The 18,907-nt window shown below is 50.4% G+C and overlaps 1 protein-coding gene across 21 annotated transcripts in view; it reads right to left on the bottom strand.

Moving 5' to 3' along the window:
• Positions 1 to 4,806: 4,806 nt before the first annotated feature.
• ZMYND8 (zinc finger MYND-type containing 8) overlaps positions 4,807 to 18,907 on the bottom strand; it is a 141,582-nt gene continuing 127,481 nt past the window's right edge. For all 21 annotated transcript variants that reach the window (XM_077167651.1, XM_077167669.1, XM_077167680.1 and 18 more), the window contains 5 exons: positions 17,878 to 17,956; positions 15,190 to 15,429; positions 13,404 to 13,564; positions 12,461 to 12,527; positions 4,807 to 6,341 (listed from right to left, as the gene is read on the bottom strand). In XM_077167651.1, coding sequence (XP_077023766.1) covers positions 6,202 to 6,341; positions 12,461 to 12,527; positions 13,404 to 13,564; positions 15,190 to 15,429; positions 17,878 to 17,956 — 687 coding nt within the window. In that variant the 3' untranslated portion in view covers positions 4,807 to 6,201. The remainder of the gene's footprint in view (positions 6,342 to 12,460; positions 12,528 to 13,403; positions 13,565 to 15,189; positions 15,430 to 17,877; positions 17,957 to 18,907) is intronic.

Below are 18,907 nucleotides of genomic sequence, written 5' to 3'. Positions count from 1 at the left end.
TTCCTATCACCGAGTAGTGTGTGTGTGCAGGATGTCCACATTGGCCGATGGCCCCGCTGCTCTCCTAATATTCGAGGCGCGTTCGTCCCGCGCAGAGGAGACCGCGAGCCCAGTGGCCACCAGGGGGCAGTGCTGCCCGCGGCCGCGTCCGGGAGGAGCCAGTGGGGAGCGACACCCTTGGTCCCCGGCAGCTGCCCACAGGGCTGGGAAACACTCCTCCCCGCGCCTGGCCCGAGCACGCACGTGTCTCTTGTAAACAGCACAAGTGTAACAATGGCTAAAACGGCTTGAAAAAGTCTTGCGATTTATTCTTAAATCCGGAAGTTCACTCTAGGATCATGAGCTCCAGCCCCAACCGAATACTGATTTTACACTTCAACCATTAGATATTTAGCCAAAACTGGGTCTTTGGTGCGCTCCAGGCATCGCAGAGAGGCAGGGGACTCCTGCCCTCCAGGCCCAGCTCACGGGGAGCCGCCGTGCCCTTCCTCGTGGCCTAAAGGAGAAGGCCGGGCCCAGCCCACTCTCTGCGGCCCGGGCCAGTGGGATGCTGTGTTGCCATCACGATCCCAGCTTCTGACAGTGTCATGCCCTTGACCCGCATTCATCACTGTGTGCTGGAAAGGAGAGACAACGTGAGGGGCCAACCCCAGCTCCTCCTCTTATTTGCCGTCAGGCTCGCCTCTCTGCACGTCGTCGGCGTTGCCAGCTGAAAATTGGGGTGATAATACATCCAGCCTCACAGATGTGTCGTTAGGGCTGGAGTGCATTCAGACATGAACAGCTTTAGAATAGCAGCTTTTGATTTTTTTTTCTTTTTACTGCCACCCACAATAAGAAATGCCTATCACATCTAGACCCCGTGTAACATGTATTGTGTAGGTGAATCGTGTGTGTGTATATAAACTATATAAAGAATATCTCACAAAGCAGTGCCTGCCCATACTATGGAGACGGATCCTGTTACTCTCCAGATCACAATCCACTAAATCAATTTCACGACCCACAGTGTGTAAAACACTGGTTTAGAACAACACTTGGCAAATAATAAACTCACCCAATGAATTGCCACTTTTATAAGCCCCAGAGAGGGAAACAGAGGCCTGAGACACCGGGACTTACCCACAACCTCACGGCTGGGTGGGAGCAGAGACGGGCCAACCCGGGGCCCTCGGGCTCCTCGGCCAGAGGCTGCAGACTGGCAGCTCATGGCCAGACCCAGCCCACAGGTAACTTTTCTTGTTCTTCATATTGGTTTTTAAAACTTCAAGGCAACTCTTCAAAACTTAGATTTCATTCACAATCTAGATTTTGGGCTTCTCTAAAAAAAAAAAAAAAAAAGCAGCAGCTATGGCAATGCCAGGCCTGCAGCTGTGCGCCATCGGCTGGAGCTGTGTTGCAGCTTTGTTGCAGCCTCCCCTTTAGCTGGCGCCAGTGCTCTGCAAGCTCACCTTTGCCACAGTCCCCACCACCCCCTGATGTCTCCCCAACTGAAGCCAGCATCTGCTGTCAGCAATCATCACACATGCTCTGCTCCTCCTCTCATAGTGAGAAATATTTCTCCATCAAAAATGGAAAAACAAAAACCAAATCAAGGGGGTCACATGTTTCAAAAAAATGTAAATACATGAACATTTCTTTGTAGAACATTTTTTTGCATATTTCAACATGTGTAATGTGCAAATAAGTAAATCTATTTTACAATCCTCCTTCTGCCACCACCACCACCACCCCACATGCTTCCCTAGTCTATGTTCTCTGCCTGGCCCTACCTGTTTTGTCCACAGCTATATCCCCAGCACCTGAAACTGCACCTAGTGGAGAACTGAGTGCCCAGTAAATACTGAATAAATGAATGTGTGATGATACAAAACTTCCCAAATTACGAGTAAGATGCAGTGATGGTTTGAATCACCAGACTGGGTTCGAGTCCAGCTCAGGTTGTGCTGAAGCACTGAAAACGTGACTTCCCAGAGCTCTTGACAGCAAGGGTTCTGCAGTGTCCAAGGACCACCAAGCAAACACATTCACGGGACCTGGAGCCGGCCCTGAGGCAGCCGGGGAGAAGGTGGCTGTGCGTGGGGCATGGCAGTGCCGGCGCAGTTCTGGCCCCAGCGGGTGCTGCATCTGCTCCCTCAGCTGTGATGCTTCCTGTCCCGGCAGGTCCCCGGGCAGCCCAGTCCTGCAGCGTGGCTCCTGGAGGCTGATTCGGAGGGTGTCTTCAGCCCTCCTTGTGATTCTGTAATGCTCTTAACGTGGCAGAGTCCAATCAGGCCAGTTCAGGCCACGCATGTGGGATTAGTAATTTATCATGGGAATTAGGTCTTGCACCCTTGGGGGAGGAGCTGAGAAAGGGAAGTTCTGAAAGGGGGAGAGGGAGTCACTGGGAGGCTGCAGAGGGGGTGCTGGTGGACACCAAGGGGGCCGTGGCCTCTGCAGCCAAGCGATGGGCCTGGGGCTGACGTCCAAGGGTCAGAATGGAGAGCTGGATGTGGGTGGAGTGGAGCAAGGACTGCTGCAGCTGTCAGTCACATCCGACCAAAAATACTTTCTGACTTTGAAACCTCCCACAAGTACCTCTTTTGGTCAACTTTAACTCGGAGCCCTACAAGGGATTCTGAGAAATGGATGGCGTTCCAGCCCGGCCACACTGACAGACACAGTAAGTCCAGCATACCTACCAACCAAACTAGCCAAGTCAATTCCAGTCCCCACAACCACCTTGACCAAGAGGCCTTGGGCAGTTTTGCAATGAGTGCTCTCATTTTTATCAACTTCAATGCCTTTTGGTTGGACAATTTCCAACTTTATGAGTCTGCAACAGAAGAAACCCAAATCTCATATCCCCAGCTTACCTTGCAGTTAGGATGTAGACATGTCACGGAGGCTCAGCCAGTCATACACACCCATGTGGGACCGATGCTCAGCCAGTCATATACACCCACATGGGACTGAGGCTCAGCCACTCATATACACCCACGTGGGATCTAGGCTCAGCCAGTCATATACACCCACATGGGACCGAGGCTCAGCCAGTCATATACACCCACATGGGACCGAGGCTCAGCCAGTCATATACACCCACATGGGACCGAGGCTCAGCCAGTCATGTACATCCACATGGGACCGAGGCTCAGCCAGTCATATATACCCACGTGGGATCTAGGCTCAGCCAGTCATCCACATGGGATCAAGGCTCAGCCAGTCATATACACCCACATGGGACCTAGGCTCAGCCAGTCATCCACATGGGACCTAGGCTCAGTCATATACACCAACGTGGGACCGATGCTCAACCAGTCATATACACCAATGTGGGACCGAGGCTCAGACAGTCATATACACCCATGTGGGACCTAGGCTCAGGTGATCCAGATAACATTCACATGAAAAAGCAATGGAAGTGGATTCTAATGCATGGAATCCAATCTAGCAAGGAGGAAGAAGGGACTTGCAGTGTCTGGGCCCAGTTGTAGCGATGAGGGGAAGATGTCATGCAAGGCCCCACAATGTAATTCAGACATTGTGGTGTGTGTGCAGTCTCCTAGAGCATCCTTCTGGCCCTCCCAGAGTTGTCTGAGCCATGAAATACCCTTTCATAAATTCCTTCCCTGCTCAAATTAGCTAGACTGGGTTCTGCTGTTTGCAACTGAAAAACTGACACCTCCAATTCAGTTAGCCCCTGGGCCTCAGTTTCCCAATCTGTATGAAAAGTAGAACCAGATCTACTCCAATGGGCAGTTAAGAGGATTTGGGAAAAGGATGCCTTGGAGGGCACTTTGTAACTCAGGGCAGAGCTCACGGTTCACTGCCCTGGTTGGGGACCTGCACAGCTGAGTTTGAATCCTGGCACCAACACTGACCTATTGTGTGACCTTAGCGAAGTCACTTCCTTCTCTGCAAGCCTCAGTTTCCTCATCTGGAGAGTGGGACTGCTGAGCGCCTCTGCATCCGGCAGCAAGCTACAGCGCACGGCCCCACAGGCCGCACATTTCTGCTGGCCCCTGCCTACACAGCACCGTGCAGTGTGATTTTAAAAACTTACATATGGTCTGTGTCCTGTAAAGAATGCCAGCTCAGGAGGCCAAGAGTGGGGCCCCCTGCTCAGCACTACATCCCCAGGGGCGGGAACTATGCTGGCCTCTCAACACATGCTGAGGGCCTGTGGCTCCAGGACAATGCAAGCCCCTGGGGGTGTGGACAGGTAATTCATGCTGCTTTCGCTGTTTTTCTGAAACTGAGCCGGGATGCCCCTCCTGTTTGACATCTCTGTCAACGAATTCCAAGGAGCAGGAACTTCCAGACCAGCCCCGATGGGGCACTGTCTTTAAGGGGCTGCACCTGCACAGGTGATTCCCGCCCAATCCCAGGGGCACCATCTGTAAGGACCACACCTGCACAGGTGATCCCTGCCCACCCCCACGGGGCATCGTCTGTAAGGGCCACACCTGCACAGGTGATTCCTGCCCACCCCCAGGGGCACCATCTGTAGGGGACACACCTGCACAGGTGATTCCTGCCCACCCCCACGGGGCACCCTCTGTAGGGGGCCACACCATCTGTAGCGGCCTCACCTGTGCAGCTGATTCCTGGCCATCCCTCCCCTGAGTTCAGCGGCCTTCCCGCACACAGCCATCCCGACCAAATGGAAAACTGCAAATTCGAGGCAGACCAGGCCATTGTTCCAAAACAGTTTAATTAAAAAAAAGTGAAGAATCTGAAAAAACGGGGGGGGGAACCCAAAAGAGCATACCGTGTGAGTCTACTGCCTCCGTCACAAAGAAACACCAACCATCAAAAAAGATATTTAAGTTTAATACAAATTTTATACAAAGAAAATGTGAAAAAATACTTCCATATGCTAAAAGCAATTATGCTTCACAAATAAGGCCGGCTAAGGCTATTTTTTTGACAACTGCAATTCACAAATGTTCTCTCTCTCCTGCTTTCTTCTAATACTCTTTTTATTTCTTCTCTAATATGGGTAACTAGCTTGGAAACTGTACAGTTTGCATCTTCTTATTGACAATGAAGAGAAAGTAAACGAGACTAAAATGTACAACAGAATGTACTGGAATGCTATCGTACAATTAATTTTCTCATATACATACATCACCTTTTGCTTTGTTCAATGCTTTTTGTTTTACACAACATACAAAATGGTACTACAGCATACGTAGTGCATCAAGACAGCATGGCGCAGTCTCGCTCTCTCCTACTGCCTTTGTTTCATGCTTACATAAAAACGTAAATCCCGTCGTATAAATAATACATACATGCTTCACCCCAGACTCCAAAGTCCTCTGTGTGCATCTTGCCTTTGAGCTCTTGCTTGAGAGGCACAGCATCTCTTGCAAAGTGTGTACGTGTGTTTGAAGGAACCACAAAGCAAAGACTCTTGGTTTCAGAGCTTAGGACCCTGGCGATTTTCTGTTTTCTTCTCTTCGCAATTGAGCCGAGCAGGGTCTGTTTCTGTCTGATTTCTGTAAACAAGGACATCATTTTCCCTTTTCGGAGTAGAGTCGTCATTGAAATCACATAAAATAAAATAACTTCTCCAAATGTCCTCCTGGTTCAGAGAGCTTGCGTTTGTAATGTAACTTGTGGTGTCTGAAAGGGGCCAGTGGCTTGCTGCGATGTGTCCACGACAGTACAGCCTGTACAGAAACTCCCGAGCTCCAGGTACTGTGGACAGAAACGCGAATGGAAACACCTTGCTTTCCTGTGGCATCCAAGGACCAGGCACAACGGCCACCCCCGGTCCAGGCTTCTATCGCTACTTGGTGGTGGCAGGTATGACTGGCCATCCCTCCTCTAACATTAAAACATTCTCTTTGTTGTTGGGTTTTTTTTTCTTCACTGTTTTTCTTTTTTTTTTTTTTTTTTTAAATAAGTTAAAGTTAATACAAATATAAAAAGGGGAAGGTACTCTAGGTTCGGTGACATCCACAAATTGTACATTATTTACATCTAAAGCATAGGTTTCCTGTGGGTCGAACAGTCCTTGGTCAAAGCTAATGCTGGACATTGTGTAGTGTCAGCTGCCCTTGGCGCCAGGAGCCAAGGTGAAGTCTGAATGTCTGGAATTCTCAAGCGTGAAGTGGCTGTTCTCGTGTCCCCCGTGTCTCTCCTGCTTCTTGTTTGGGTGTGGCGTCCGCCCCACCCCTGCCTTGGGGTGGAGGTATGTGTGGCAATTTATCCCTAGTCCCAGAAGGCATCCAGCCGAGACTCTTTGGGGATGAGGCTCTTCGAGCTGGTGCTGGCGTTGTGCTCGGACCGTGCCGAGCCCCGCTTCTCGTCGCTGCTGCTCCAGCAACTGGATTTGCTGCTCCGGGAATGGTCTGGGGGGAACCCAACAGAAAGGGGTCAGCATTCATGCCCCCCGACCCCCCCCCCAAATATAACCAACCTCAAACTCCAACTGCACTCCTTTCCAGGAAGCCACCTTCCTCTCCCCACCTCACACCAGGTTGAGGGCTAAAATACTGCCTGCCGCCATGTTCCTCCCTCAACTTGTGGTTTCGCCAAGTACAAAACAGGAACAACTTAATTTCTTCCGGATTTAGTCACAATTGGTTGGAAAAACAGCGGTGTGTACTGCTCACAGAAACTACGAGCAGTGGGCAAGGGCCTGCCTGGGGAAGGAAGGCGTGCCTGGTGCTGGCTGCACTGTGCACCCTCCTTCCAAGACTGCACAACGCCCTGCCCTTCTGGTTCAACTCGGCCAGGGGAGAGGGGCACCAAAACGGGGCCCTCGATGCACTGATCCGAACCGATGGTGTTCCTTTTCTCAATTTATAAAGGCACCTTGAAAACATGGACCTAGAACCAAACCAGACGCAACAGCCCAAGAGAGACACCACAGGGGAAGGACTGTGGACGGGGGCAGCTTCAGCCTCCTGAGAACACAGGTCTACTGACTCCTAGGAAGGAAAACTTAAGAGTCCCTGAAGGATGCAGAATCACAGTAAAACCTAAGATGTCACAAAGGGCAGCCTGTGTCACAAGGAGCTTTTAGTGCCTGATGAGGAATCAGGAAGCTGAAGGAAGAGCTGAAGGGGGCATCTGTAAACAGCTGCCCTCAGGTGCGAGGGGACAGATGACTACAAGAGAAGACCTAAGAGCAAACCACTAAAACCCATCATAGCTTAGACAGATCACCACGTTCAGACAGACTGGGACATTTTACTTTTCTAATTTCTTGAGGCGAGGTGATCCCATGTGGATGAAAGAAACTGCAGGTTCAGCTTGGAGACAGAATCGGGGAGACCATGGAAGGGACTATGCTAAAGCCTGGAGGGGCTGAATTTCTCATCACCAGGTAAAGAAGCACGTGTGCCTTTAGATGAGTACAGTAAAGTAGTAAAGAGAACGATAAAGTAACGTAATCACCCAGGGGAGAACACATTCCGAGCTTTGCATTGATGACCCAAAAGGAATAGGTCCTCTGCTAGGCAGAGCTGGGGACGCCGAGCCTCCTTCCCTGTCCTGAATGGGTTCTGCCCATCGTGATGCCCACACCTTCAGCTTTCTGGAAGGACTTGGGAGTGTGGCACCCACGAGAAAATCCTACAACTGTATTGTCAGACCAGACCAAGTTCCCCCCGCGCTGGTGAAGGAGAGACCAGCCAGGGACACCAGAGGAAATGAGGGCAGGGCTGAGCTCAGCACCTCCCCATCGCAGCCAGGCTGGCCAGCCGAGCCTCTGCAAGCCCCTAACTTCCTGGAGACTGAAGACAGAGCACAAAGGGTGATGGGGTCAGTCACTGCCAGGCGGAACCAGGGCTAACCAAGGACCCTTTTGCAAGAGCAAAGATGACCCACCTCAAGAAACCATACTCCATGCTGTCTTATTTCCTACTGTCACACAGTTTGTGACAGCTAAGATGAAACACTGCAAAGCTAGACCCATCACTCAAAAGAAGAGTAGAAGACATGCCCAGAAAGAAACAAAAGATGAGCTAGGTCTACCTACTGGCAGCTTCTGCGGGGTAGGGTCAGACTTACAGGTCTGGGCTGGGTAGTTGGGACTCAGCTGGGGGGGCCGTGGTGGTCATGGAACAGAAGGGCCGCTTTGCACACCAGGTGCTAACTCAAGCGATTGCAAAGGGAGACTCAGAGTCTGTCTGAGCACTCAGAATCACAACCTCCAGGGCTCACTGTTTTTCTTCATCTAAAGGCTACTCTTACTAGAACTGGTCGGCTGTTGCATTTTGGCAGTGTTCTCCAACCTAATACATTTACAGGCATCAGTGATCTTAAAAATATATATATACTAAACCATGAGCCAGTTTCACTGACCATGGTAAAGCACTACAGTAGAAATGAGATGCTTTAGATTCCTAGGCTGCTTAAAGCATATACCATGGCTTGAACCATGAGAATCTATTAGCTTACAGTTTTGAGGTCAACAAAATGTCCTCAAGGTATCATCAAAGTGATGCTTTCTTCCCAAAAACCAGCGGCCAGTCACCTCCGGCTCCTGTACCACCTGGCAAGGCACGTGGTGGCATCTGTTGGTCTTTCCCCTCTCTTCTGGGTTTCGCTGCCTTCAGCCTCTTGCTTCCATGGCTTTCTCTCTCTCTGTCTCTCCCTCTCTCTGTGTGTTTACTACATTTAGACTCCAGTAAGAGGATTAAAACCCATTCAGATCAAGGTGGGTCACACCTTAACTGAGGCAGCCTCATCTACAAGTGCTACTTACAGTGGGTCCGCTGAGAGGAATGGATTGACTTAAAGAACACGCTTTCCTGGGGCCCACAGTTTCAAACGCCACAGTATGCAATGACATAAAAGCACTCTGCCTTTGCAAGCCACAAATGCTCAGAATCTTAAAAGCAAAATTCTCAGAGAACCACTAGCTCTGCCAAAGCCTGATGCAATCAGGGGTAAAAAAGAAAAGTTAGAACCATAGTAAGGTTGAAGGTGTCACCCAAGTGACCCAGAGGATTTAAGGCCAGTCTCAACTAAGTCACTGCTCACTCAGTCACTGCTCAGAGTGATGGCAGCATGGGGAGGCAAGGCAAAGCAGGGGCAGATGTCTACAATGGCAAGACGTCGATTGGCAAGTCATATTCAAAATTAAAGAGTCAAAAAGCATCGCCATGACAGGAGTCGTAAATTATTTGACATGGTGAAGAGTTTGGTAGGGAAATAATCAAACATACGACAAAGGGAAAAGAACAGAAACTCAAGGGAAAAGGAAGGCCATACGAGAATGCCAACATGACCACAGTGTGCCCCTTATTCTGCAACCAACAGTACGGTCACGGTGATGTAAACGAGGGTCACCACATCTCAACTTTGCAGCCTCAGCTGATGACCAAAGCAAGACGAACTCATTGCAATTAAAGAGCAGAATGCACCTGTTATTGATTACAGGTGTGCTGGGAATGCAAGCGCAGAGGTGATGGCAAACACACACACAGGTGCAGATATAGGAAGATTTGAATGACTGGTGGGAGGCAAGGGGGAGCCCAGAGAATGTTCCTTGGGAGGAAAAGGTCAAATCATGTGCTTAAGCAAGGGTGGAGGGCTGGGAGAGTTGGAGGTTTGAAGTAAGGCAGAGCTGGGCTTTGGAAGTCACCTTTGTGGAGGGTGGGAACACAGGCTGGGGAGAGGAAAACGGTAAGATGACCAGGCACTGAGAACCTTCACCACTGAGGTTAAATCAAGATTTCTCATGGGAAGAGGACAGATACTGTAATATTTTCACACAAATGAAATAGCCAGAATATGCAAATTCACAGAGCCAGAGAGCAGATGAGATTGCCAGGGACTGAGGGGTGGAGGTCCGTGCTTAATGGGTGTGGCGTCCCGCCTGGGGTGGTGGGTGCCTTTTGGAGTGGATGGTGGCACTGATGACACCACACTGTGAATATAATTAGTGCCACTGAATTATACACCTGAAAGTGGTTAAAATGGGAAATTTCTGTTATACATATGTTAAGTTAATTAAAAAAAAATAAGATATTTTCTGGAAGAAGTTGTTTGTCCCCTTTCTCCAGCTGAGCTCTGCTGCTTGGGTGCAGAGGAGTCAATGATGGGTAACAAAGGCTCCCCCAAGGTGGGAGTTCGCCAAATGGGCATGTTGAGAAGACAGGAAGGTATGAAGACTGGGTTATATTAGGAGGATACTGCTGGAATAATGGGCCAGAGACATTAAGCTGGGTAAGGAGGAAGGAAGGGAGGGAGGAAGTGAAGAAGGGAGAGAGATGGATTTGGAAGGAAAAAAGCACCACCTACAGCAGAGAACAGCAACTCACCTGAGCCATTATTCAACCATTTTTTACTTAGGAAAACAAGCAATTTCAGATGAGCCAACCTAAGCACTACCTGGGGTAGTGAGTATGAGTTTGGGCCTGGAGTCAGAGCTCTGGACTTAAGTCATGAGTCCAACCGTTACTCACTGAGGAGCCTGGCAGGAAAGGTCTAACCCCTCTGGGCCTCACCGTCTTCATCCATATACTGAAAATAATTCTTCTCTTGTGGGTGTTGGGAATAAACGTGACAAGGTGTGTAAGCTCTCTGTACCCTTCTGACTGCCCTCGAAGCTTCGTGCAAACAGGAGCCTGTCTGCCTGGTTCACCTAAGGCCCAGCCCTCACGTGGGGCCACTGAGCGCATGCTGCAGAGCTCTACCCCTGCGAGAAGCCCTCCGAGAATCTCAAACAGTACCCACGGGCCCTGCCTCCCTCTTCCTCATCCTCCTTCGAGTTGCCAGACTCCTCCTCCTATTTCCTCAGCATCATTTCACCCCTGCACACACCCTCCTCCAGCACCAGGTCACAGAGGCCAGGCCTCCAATCTCCTCCTTGCACCTTCCACCTTCCCTTCTACTCCTGAGGACAACAGTGCAGTTTAGGCAGCAAACTGCCCAGTAACTTATTTGTTTACAACTGCTTTACGGCAACGCACAGGCTGGAACGGCAGAGCTGGGTAGCTGTGACCGAGACTGGGTGAACTACAAGGTTGAAAACATTCACCAACTGGCCCTTTGTGGAAAAGTCTGCTGCCCCTGCACCGGGTAACAGCTCATTCTACTTGGAACTGGCAATGCTCGTCTCCCACATGCCCCCCTTTGTGCAGGCACCCACCCCAAGAGTATGTAACCATGGAGCCATCAGTGCTCCCAACTCCCTCACTCATCATGTCCCTCTCCTGCTGCAAAAGTCAACAGCACCCCCACACTGGAAACAGTGTCTTCTCCAACTTGAACCTTTCTCACAACCACCTGCACAATTTTTGATGCAACTTTTCTCCAATTACTGTGCTTAAATTTAAACAAACAAACAAAAAAATACATCGCTACCAAAAGGTAGAATGTCAGTAGTACTTGCTTTAAATAGAAGACAAATAGACAAAATAAAAATCAAATGGTTGTTTTAAACTCTAGCTGGGCACCCCGACTGCTGAAGTCTGAAGAGTGCTTTTGGTGAAAAGAGAAAGCAGAAAGAACCAGAGCTATGTTCAAGACACATGAGCAGTAAACTGACCTTTTTCTCGGAGATTTACTTGGAGGACCAAGGCTCCGGGAAGTGAGAAGGGACTTTCTTTTTCAGTAAGTGTCGGAGTGACTTTCTCCCACAAGTCTGCTCCCGTGCTCCCACTTGGCCTCTGCCACCTGAACCCCCATCCTTCACCTGCCCTGAAGTCTTCCAGCCACCCCACAGTAGGCCTCTCCTGCCTCTATGCACTCAATATGCACAAATGGAATTAAATGACTCATGTGTGCGTGAGAATTATCCAGCAGCAGGCAAAGGGGTGGAGATGCCAGCCATGCACCTTGGACTAACACACAACTGTACTCAATGGGGACGGCACCATCTGTGAACCCTTTTGGAATGACCCAGAACTGGTTCAGAAGTGCAGGAAAAAGTCCCTTTGGGTAGAAAAGGAAGACACCTCAAACCCCACAGACAGCTCAAACACCAGATTTCCAGCTGAGAAAATCCCTGAAAACACTCTGCCAGGGTATTTATTCTGCAAGAGAGTAAAAGTTTTTCAAGAAGCAGAATTCACCTAAAATTTTTATATTTCTAAAAGCTCAAACACCCTCAAACACCAAACCCAGGTGTTCAGATGTCAAGAATAAAGAATTACACTGTGTCATCCATGGCACTCACTTCCCGGGAGGCAGAGGGACTGTCTGACCAGAGGGGGCATCTCTGCCCCAGCCCAGGTCAGCAACCAAATCCTTTATCCAAAAAACGTTCATGTGGATCTCCCACCCTGCCCCCCAAATAAAACAATGGAGGGGCCAACTGGTCAGTCTGGAGGGGGCCTGGACGCTGACTTGTCCACCCCCCCCCCACCCGACTCCAAGGCAGCACTGAGGACGCCTGAGGCTCCAGTGGTGGGACAGCCACTGCGAAACCCTCAAGGCTCTCCCTGACAAGAGGGCTTCCCGCCTGCCCGTGTGGCATGCAAAAGTATCATTCAGACGCCAAGGAGCGACATACCAGATCCTTGGGTGGAGCCTAAGAGGATGGACGAGGGCGTCTCCCGGGAGCCAGAAAGGTCGAGAGTCTGGAAATACAAAAAGAGAAAAGGGGATGGACTCGAGGCCCCAGGCCAAGGTGCACCCCGGCAGCCCATGGACATGGGGGGAGGCGCCCTCCGCTGGCCCCGTGGCCCCACACTGAACAGGGGAACCCTGGCTCTGGGCAGGGGCTTACTCAACCCAACAGTCACAGCTTCTGGGACACTCACAGCTTCCAAAACTTCACTCATGGGCACAGCACATGTTTTCATGTCCCGAGGAGGATACATGCCTTTAAAATTCTACCAATTCACTTTTATTTCACATAAGCCTCTACCTCAGCAAGCCTATCAGCGAAATGAAAGGTGTGGGGGGGCTAATGACAATGAAAATGTAAAGGACTATCAATGTGTAATATATTTTGCGTACAACCGAGACTGTGGCATATGCCACCCACTGGAAAACCAGGAGGGGCCACCTCCCATTGTCCTGCCTCTGCTGTCCAACAGGGTAGCCACTGCCCACTGTGGCTATTCAAATTAATTAGAATTAAACAAAATTCAAAATTCAGTGCTGCAATCTAATGCTCAACAGCCACCGATGGCTTGTGGCCCCAAATTAGTGCAGAAATAGGCCATTTCCATTGTTACAGATGGTTCTGGAGGACAGCAAATCTAAACTTGGGGGACCCCCGGGACAGTCCTGGGGGCAGCTGCCAAGTCATGAATGCCAACTCAGGCTCCGGTTCCTGCCCTGCACACAGGCCCCCTGGAAACCCTGGGAGAAGGAGCCCAGGGATGGCTCTCTGGTCCCCTCCGAAGACAACCTCCTCCACCGCGGCCACTCAGGGGTGGCGGCTAAGGGAAGGCCCTGAGACAGCCTGGCACAGAGGGCCGGGTACTGGCCAAGGCAGGGGTACCCACGGAGCCACTGTCCCTGCTCTTCTCGGCCGAGGACTCCTTCTCCTTCGAGGCGCTGGCCGCGTCCGGAGGGGCTGGCTGCGAGCCGGAGGCGCCGGTCTGGGAAGGCTTGTTTAGTGTTTCCGCGTTCACCTCCGCGTCCGCTTCCTGCTGCGGGGCGGTAGCTGCAGGGGGGGAGCCACGTGTGAGCCGAGCCTAGCGGCTTCAGGGTCTGTGCAAAATACGCTCTGCACCCCGGGCTCCGAACCAGCGCTGACCCACCCGGGACCTGGGGGCAGGCCCAAGCAGCCAGATCTCCAGAAGGTGGGATTCTAGGCTTGATATGAAAATAGGCTGCTCTGTAACAGCTGGCAAATGGAGTTTTATTAAATCCCTCTGAAGCCAAAGCACATTATAGAACAAATATAGCTCATCAGTGAAAGCCAGTCTGGGACCGGATTTAAAATTCCTCAATTTCATAGCTTCTCATTTTAGACCTATTTTAGCTCCATAGACTTGCTTTCTTCTAAGGCAGGGTGAGCACATCCATGTGAGAACACAATATCGGAAGCCCCGAACATCTGGGAATGAAGGAAACTTGAATAAATTGAAAAATGGGGCATCTACAGAGGATTTAAAAAGGATGGACATTATCGCCCCACAAATAAAGGAGCACGGACGGACATTTCAGCCACGCTATAATATCAGCAGAAGGGTTCTCGCACACATTCTATAACTGGGAAGACAGAAAGGAAATTTATTTAACACTCCTGCAGGAATCAATTTAAAGTCACTTTATATAGAAGGCAATCTCCTCCACCGCGGAGATTGTCTTTACCTAAAGAGGGGTAAAAAACACAGCAACGGATGCGTAGATATTGCCTTTAAAAAAAAATAACACATGCAAAAAAAAAAAAAGAAATAAAAACACAGTAACAGATCTGTCCAGGGCAGGTGTCAGCAAAGGGTCCAGCGTGTTTGTACACGGACTTCCTGGGACAGGCCCACCCTCTACCATCAGGCACCTAAGCTGTGTTCGAGCGGCAAAAAACTGCACCCCAGACCATGTGGCCCGTAGGGTTGGAAAGGTTTCCTCTCTGGCCCTTTACAGAAAACGTCTGTCTACAGCTACATTTCTCAGCTTGAGTCATTCATACCTCACCTTCAGGAACTGTGCCGCCCCACGGGCATGCTGCCTGTCGCATTTGTATAAAAACTTTGATTTCAATAAGCGCCTCAAACAGAAACTTTAAATTCTCAACATACAAGGCTATGGGTGCACATCTGCTATACATAAAAGGGAATCGTTGTTAATAAATCCTAATGAGTTGGTGCCTCCGGCTGCTGCAGGCTGAGAAGCGGAGTGGGTGGCAGACAGCTGTACAGCGAGACCTTCCCTGTTAACACGACAACAGGGATCCACAATGTTTAAACCCCAGAATCCTCCAGCTCTCACCTGAGCACACCCGACATTTGGGGCTGGTAACTCTTTTTTGGGGGGTGGGGGTCACACAGGGCCATGTCTCCGGCCCTGCCCACCAGATGCCAACAGCACGGCTGACACACACACGCCTGCAGACGCAGGAGGGAAACTGCCCGGCCGTGAGGACCACTGGCTACCAACCACTCAACTGAAACCTAAAGCAGCAGAAACGCCATCCACGGCCGACACGTGGCCAACCACGCAAGGCTCGCTGCACTCCTGGCGGAAGAGACGCTGCTCTCCACGAGTGAGCCTGGCCAGGGGCAGCAGGAGCCCCTCTCAGGGCAGGCCCCTCTGCGGCCCGGGGTCCAGGGGCAGGGGGCCTACCTGACTGGGTGCAGGACTTCATGTGCTCAGGCCAGTGGGCCTGCTGGCAGGGGTAGTCGCAGTAGCTGGTGTTCCAGCAGCAGTAGAAGATGGCCTCCTTCTTGCAGTTGGCGCACCACTGCTTCTTTTTGGTCTCGTCCACCGCCTGCTGCCTCTCCAGCTCCAGCTGCTTCCTCACCTCGGCGATGAGCCGGTCCCGCTCCTGCTCCAGACTCTGCCGCATCTCCGCCATGGTCAGCTCTGAGGGGTGCGGACAGGGACGCCGGCTCAGCATCCGGCCCCCACCTGGCCCAGGGCGGGGTGCTCACACCAGGTCAGAGAGCGCATGAGTGGGGTTCAGAGGAACTCGGGCGCGAGTCCTGCCGCAGGCGCCCGAGCTGTGTGACCCTGAGCGGGGGGGCCCCAAACCCCAACATCTTCACCTGTAAAATGGGCACTAGTGCACAATGACAGAGCTGCAGGCAGTGACACACGTGGAAGGGACGGGAACCCCACAGCAATGCTCAACCCAAAACCACACTGAGGAATTCCTCACAGAAACTCTAAAAACAATTTTTGCTGAAGAAACATTTTTGAGTTTCGCTTTGAGAATTATCACTAGCATAAGCCCTTTTTCCTATCAATTAAACACCTATGGAGGCCCGCTATAGTGTACGACTTGAGGTTCTAAGCACCTAATAACCATCAACTCACTTAATCCTTTCAATAATCCCATGGGGTAAATACTACCCTCCACCTCTCCCAGATGAGGAAACTGAGGCACACAGCAGGAGGGTGAGAGCACGGGCCGAACCCAGACACACCTCCCTGCGCGAGCCCACCAGGTGGAGCACCACGGCAGGTCCTGGTGCTAAACTGCAAGTGACTCAGTCTAAGAGGGTTCTCTAATTTTACTCTGGGCAACAAACCCATTTTCACGTCACCTGAGAGCAGGTTCATGGGTTAGACTGAAAGAACCCTTTAGCCAAGACTTGCACACTGAAATAAAAGAAAAATAAATGGCTCCTTGAGTCTCTAAAATCCTCTCCCTAGAACAAAACAAAACAAAAAGGACCAGTAAAGAAAATCAACCCCCTGTTAAGAAAACTAAGAACACCTGTGGCCAGGTGGCACCTTCTCATCATTCACCTCTGAAGCCATGGCCCCACGTGTGTGTTTAATTGAAGCCAAAATTTTTTAATGGAGAGATTCAGCATAAAACCAGACTCCCTGATTTTTCTAGAAAAACAAGAAGCAACAATCCCCCAAACAAACTTCCCGCGTGGCATAAGCTGGGAGGCAGTAGGGCCTGCCCAGCGTGCAAGCTGCGATCGAAACACGCGTCCCAGCAAGCGGTGGGCTCGTGGGTCCGGCGTCCTGACTTTCCGAAGCTGCTGCATGCACATCTCAAATAAACTGATCCTAGCATGGGGGGGTGGTAACAAAACCTATACAGAACGGTAGGCTAAATTATCATCCAGACAGTCTACCGTGGGACCAGAGGAGACGCCAAAGGCTTCCCCGCTGCGCACGAGACACAGGAGGCACGCGAGGGTGAGAGAGAAGCCTGTGGTAAGAGTGCCCCGGCGTGAAGCCTGCACTGTGCCCTTGAACAAATGCCTCAGCAGATGTGCACACGAAGGTTTCTTCACGTGAATCCTCGGGATAACCTTTATCATAACGTTCCTGGAAGAACTAAACTAGTTAACTCATCAAAAAGTACTTCCTGCCGCACCCAAAAGCAAAAGAATGAGAAGCTGCTGTTGTTACTATTTTGTCGTTGTTTGTTATTTTGTAAAGGGGAAATGAGAGGAAATTTTATACCTGGTTTCATACCTGTAAATGCTTTTTTTAAACATATTTTTATTGTAAAATATATATTCACAGATGTAATAAATTTCAAAATACAGTTTTACTCTAGGAGTTACATTCAGTAAGCATAATTACTCACTAGTCATAAGCCTTGGTTAAATTCTAATTTCTTGGTTAACCTCCTCCCTTTCATTTGAGCATTCTCTCACTCTACAGGGATATTTGGGCAACGACCACTGTACCTTCTTCATGTTGAAAAGGGACGTTACGGGGCAGGGGGTGCAACTGGCTGATGTTGTTAACTGGTACCTCTAAGTTTCAGGGCTTATCTGGAACAGGAACAATCTGGGGGTTTTAAGTTTCTGCAAAATAAACTTAGTAAGTAAAACCTTTAAAGAGTCTGAGAGCCCTGGGTTTTCTTTAGAGTTTTCAGGAATTCTGTTGGTTGAGACTGAGCAATCTGCAATACCTGGCTGAAGCGTAAGAGTAACCTCCAGGATAACCTCTCAATGGTTTGAACTCTCTTAGCCACTGAGACCTTATTTTGTCACGTTTCTCTTCCCCCTTTTGGTCAAACAGGCTTTCTCAGTTCCACAATGCCAGGGCCGGGCTCATCCCTGGGAGTCATGTCCCATGTAGCGGGGGAGGAAAATGAGTTTAAATGCCCTGAAAATGCTTTTATACCCAGTTTTCCCAAGTCAGACAGTCCAGAATTCTGTCTCTCCTCAAGAGCTACGCAAGACACAAGCCTAGTTTTAACCCAATTCACACCTGGGGCCCGAGCCCAGCGTGGCTGACGTCCACCCCCAAAACCTGCCCCAGAGACACATACACACAACCCGGGGACACGCATCCCCCCTCCCCCCAAGAGGACACCCACACACACCCAGGCCTCACCCAGGTTGTGTTTCATTTCTGAGAGCTCTTGCTGGTGCAGCCACTGAAGTTTCTCTATCTCGATTCTCAACCTGCGAATCTGTAAGGAGGGAGAGCAAACTGTCAAAGCATGGGTCTGGGTGCTCCGACACCCGGCCCTCCCCCGCCGTGAAGGGGAGGCACACGCCGTGGACCCGGCTGTCCCCTCACCCTGAGGTCAAGGGACACGGGCACCGCAGTGCAATCCAAATCCAGGAAACCAAATAAATACCAGCGGTCCATCTTTCCCAAGAAGCATGAGCAACCAGGAAAAGCCACTTAAAAATTAAAACATGGACCACATTTTCATAATAAATAACAGGTTTGACTTAAGACTTTGGTTAAAAAAAAGAGAGAGCAAGACAAATAAAGTTGGTGTATTTCATGTGCCACTCAGCACTTAGGAGCAGTACGTAACCCCTTACCCGATTATCACCAGCCTAACACCCAAAGGGTATTTTTTTTTTTTGGGGGGGGGGGGCAGGGTAAATTTAGGCCCAAATTCATTTAGGGTGCAGTAGGTAGATAAACTCAACCTGAATGGGTGTGAGTCTAGGTATAACGTTTATCGCAGAGTCATGGACTGGGGGTCCTGTGTCCCCAGGTTGGGGGCCCCGGGCACGTGTGGAGACATTTCCAGTAGGCATAGCTGGGCAGGTACAGCCGGGCCGAGATGGCCAAGAATGACCCGGCCCCAGAAGGCCCCGGGGGCAAGGCCGAGGACCCAGGAATCCCACGCACTGAGAATAATCCCACGTTTGGCTGCAGAAACTGCATCTAACGGTGGTGCCGTGTATGAGCTCACTAAAATCTGAAAAATTCTGACAAGCCACTGGACCTCGATGTTCCAGGGGTGCATTAGGACCCTGACTTCCAAACACTGGCTAGTTCCTAAAATGAACAAAAAGGAATGGCATGGGTGCATAGGTGGTTCAGTGGTAGAATTCTTACCTGCGATGTGGGAGATGCCACACATCCAAAAAAAAAAAAAAAAACAAAAGGCATGACGTGT

Source organism: Tamandua tetradactyla, chromosome 1 (genome assembly GCF_023851605.1).
Source record: "Tamandua tetradactyla isolate mTamTet1 chromosome 1, mTamTet1.pri, whole genome shotgun sequence".
In the NCBI taxonomy this organism is placed as follows: Eukaryota; Metazoa; Chordata; class Mammalia; order Pilosa; family Myrmecophagidae; genus Tamandua; species Tamandua tetradactyla.
This window is presented reverse-complemented; position numbering and strand designations above follow the sequence as displayed.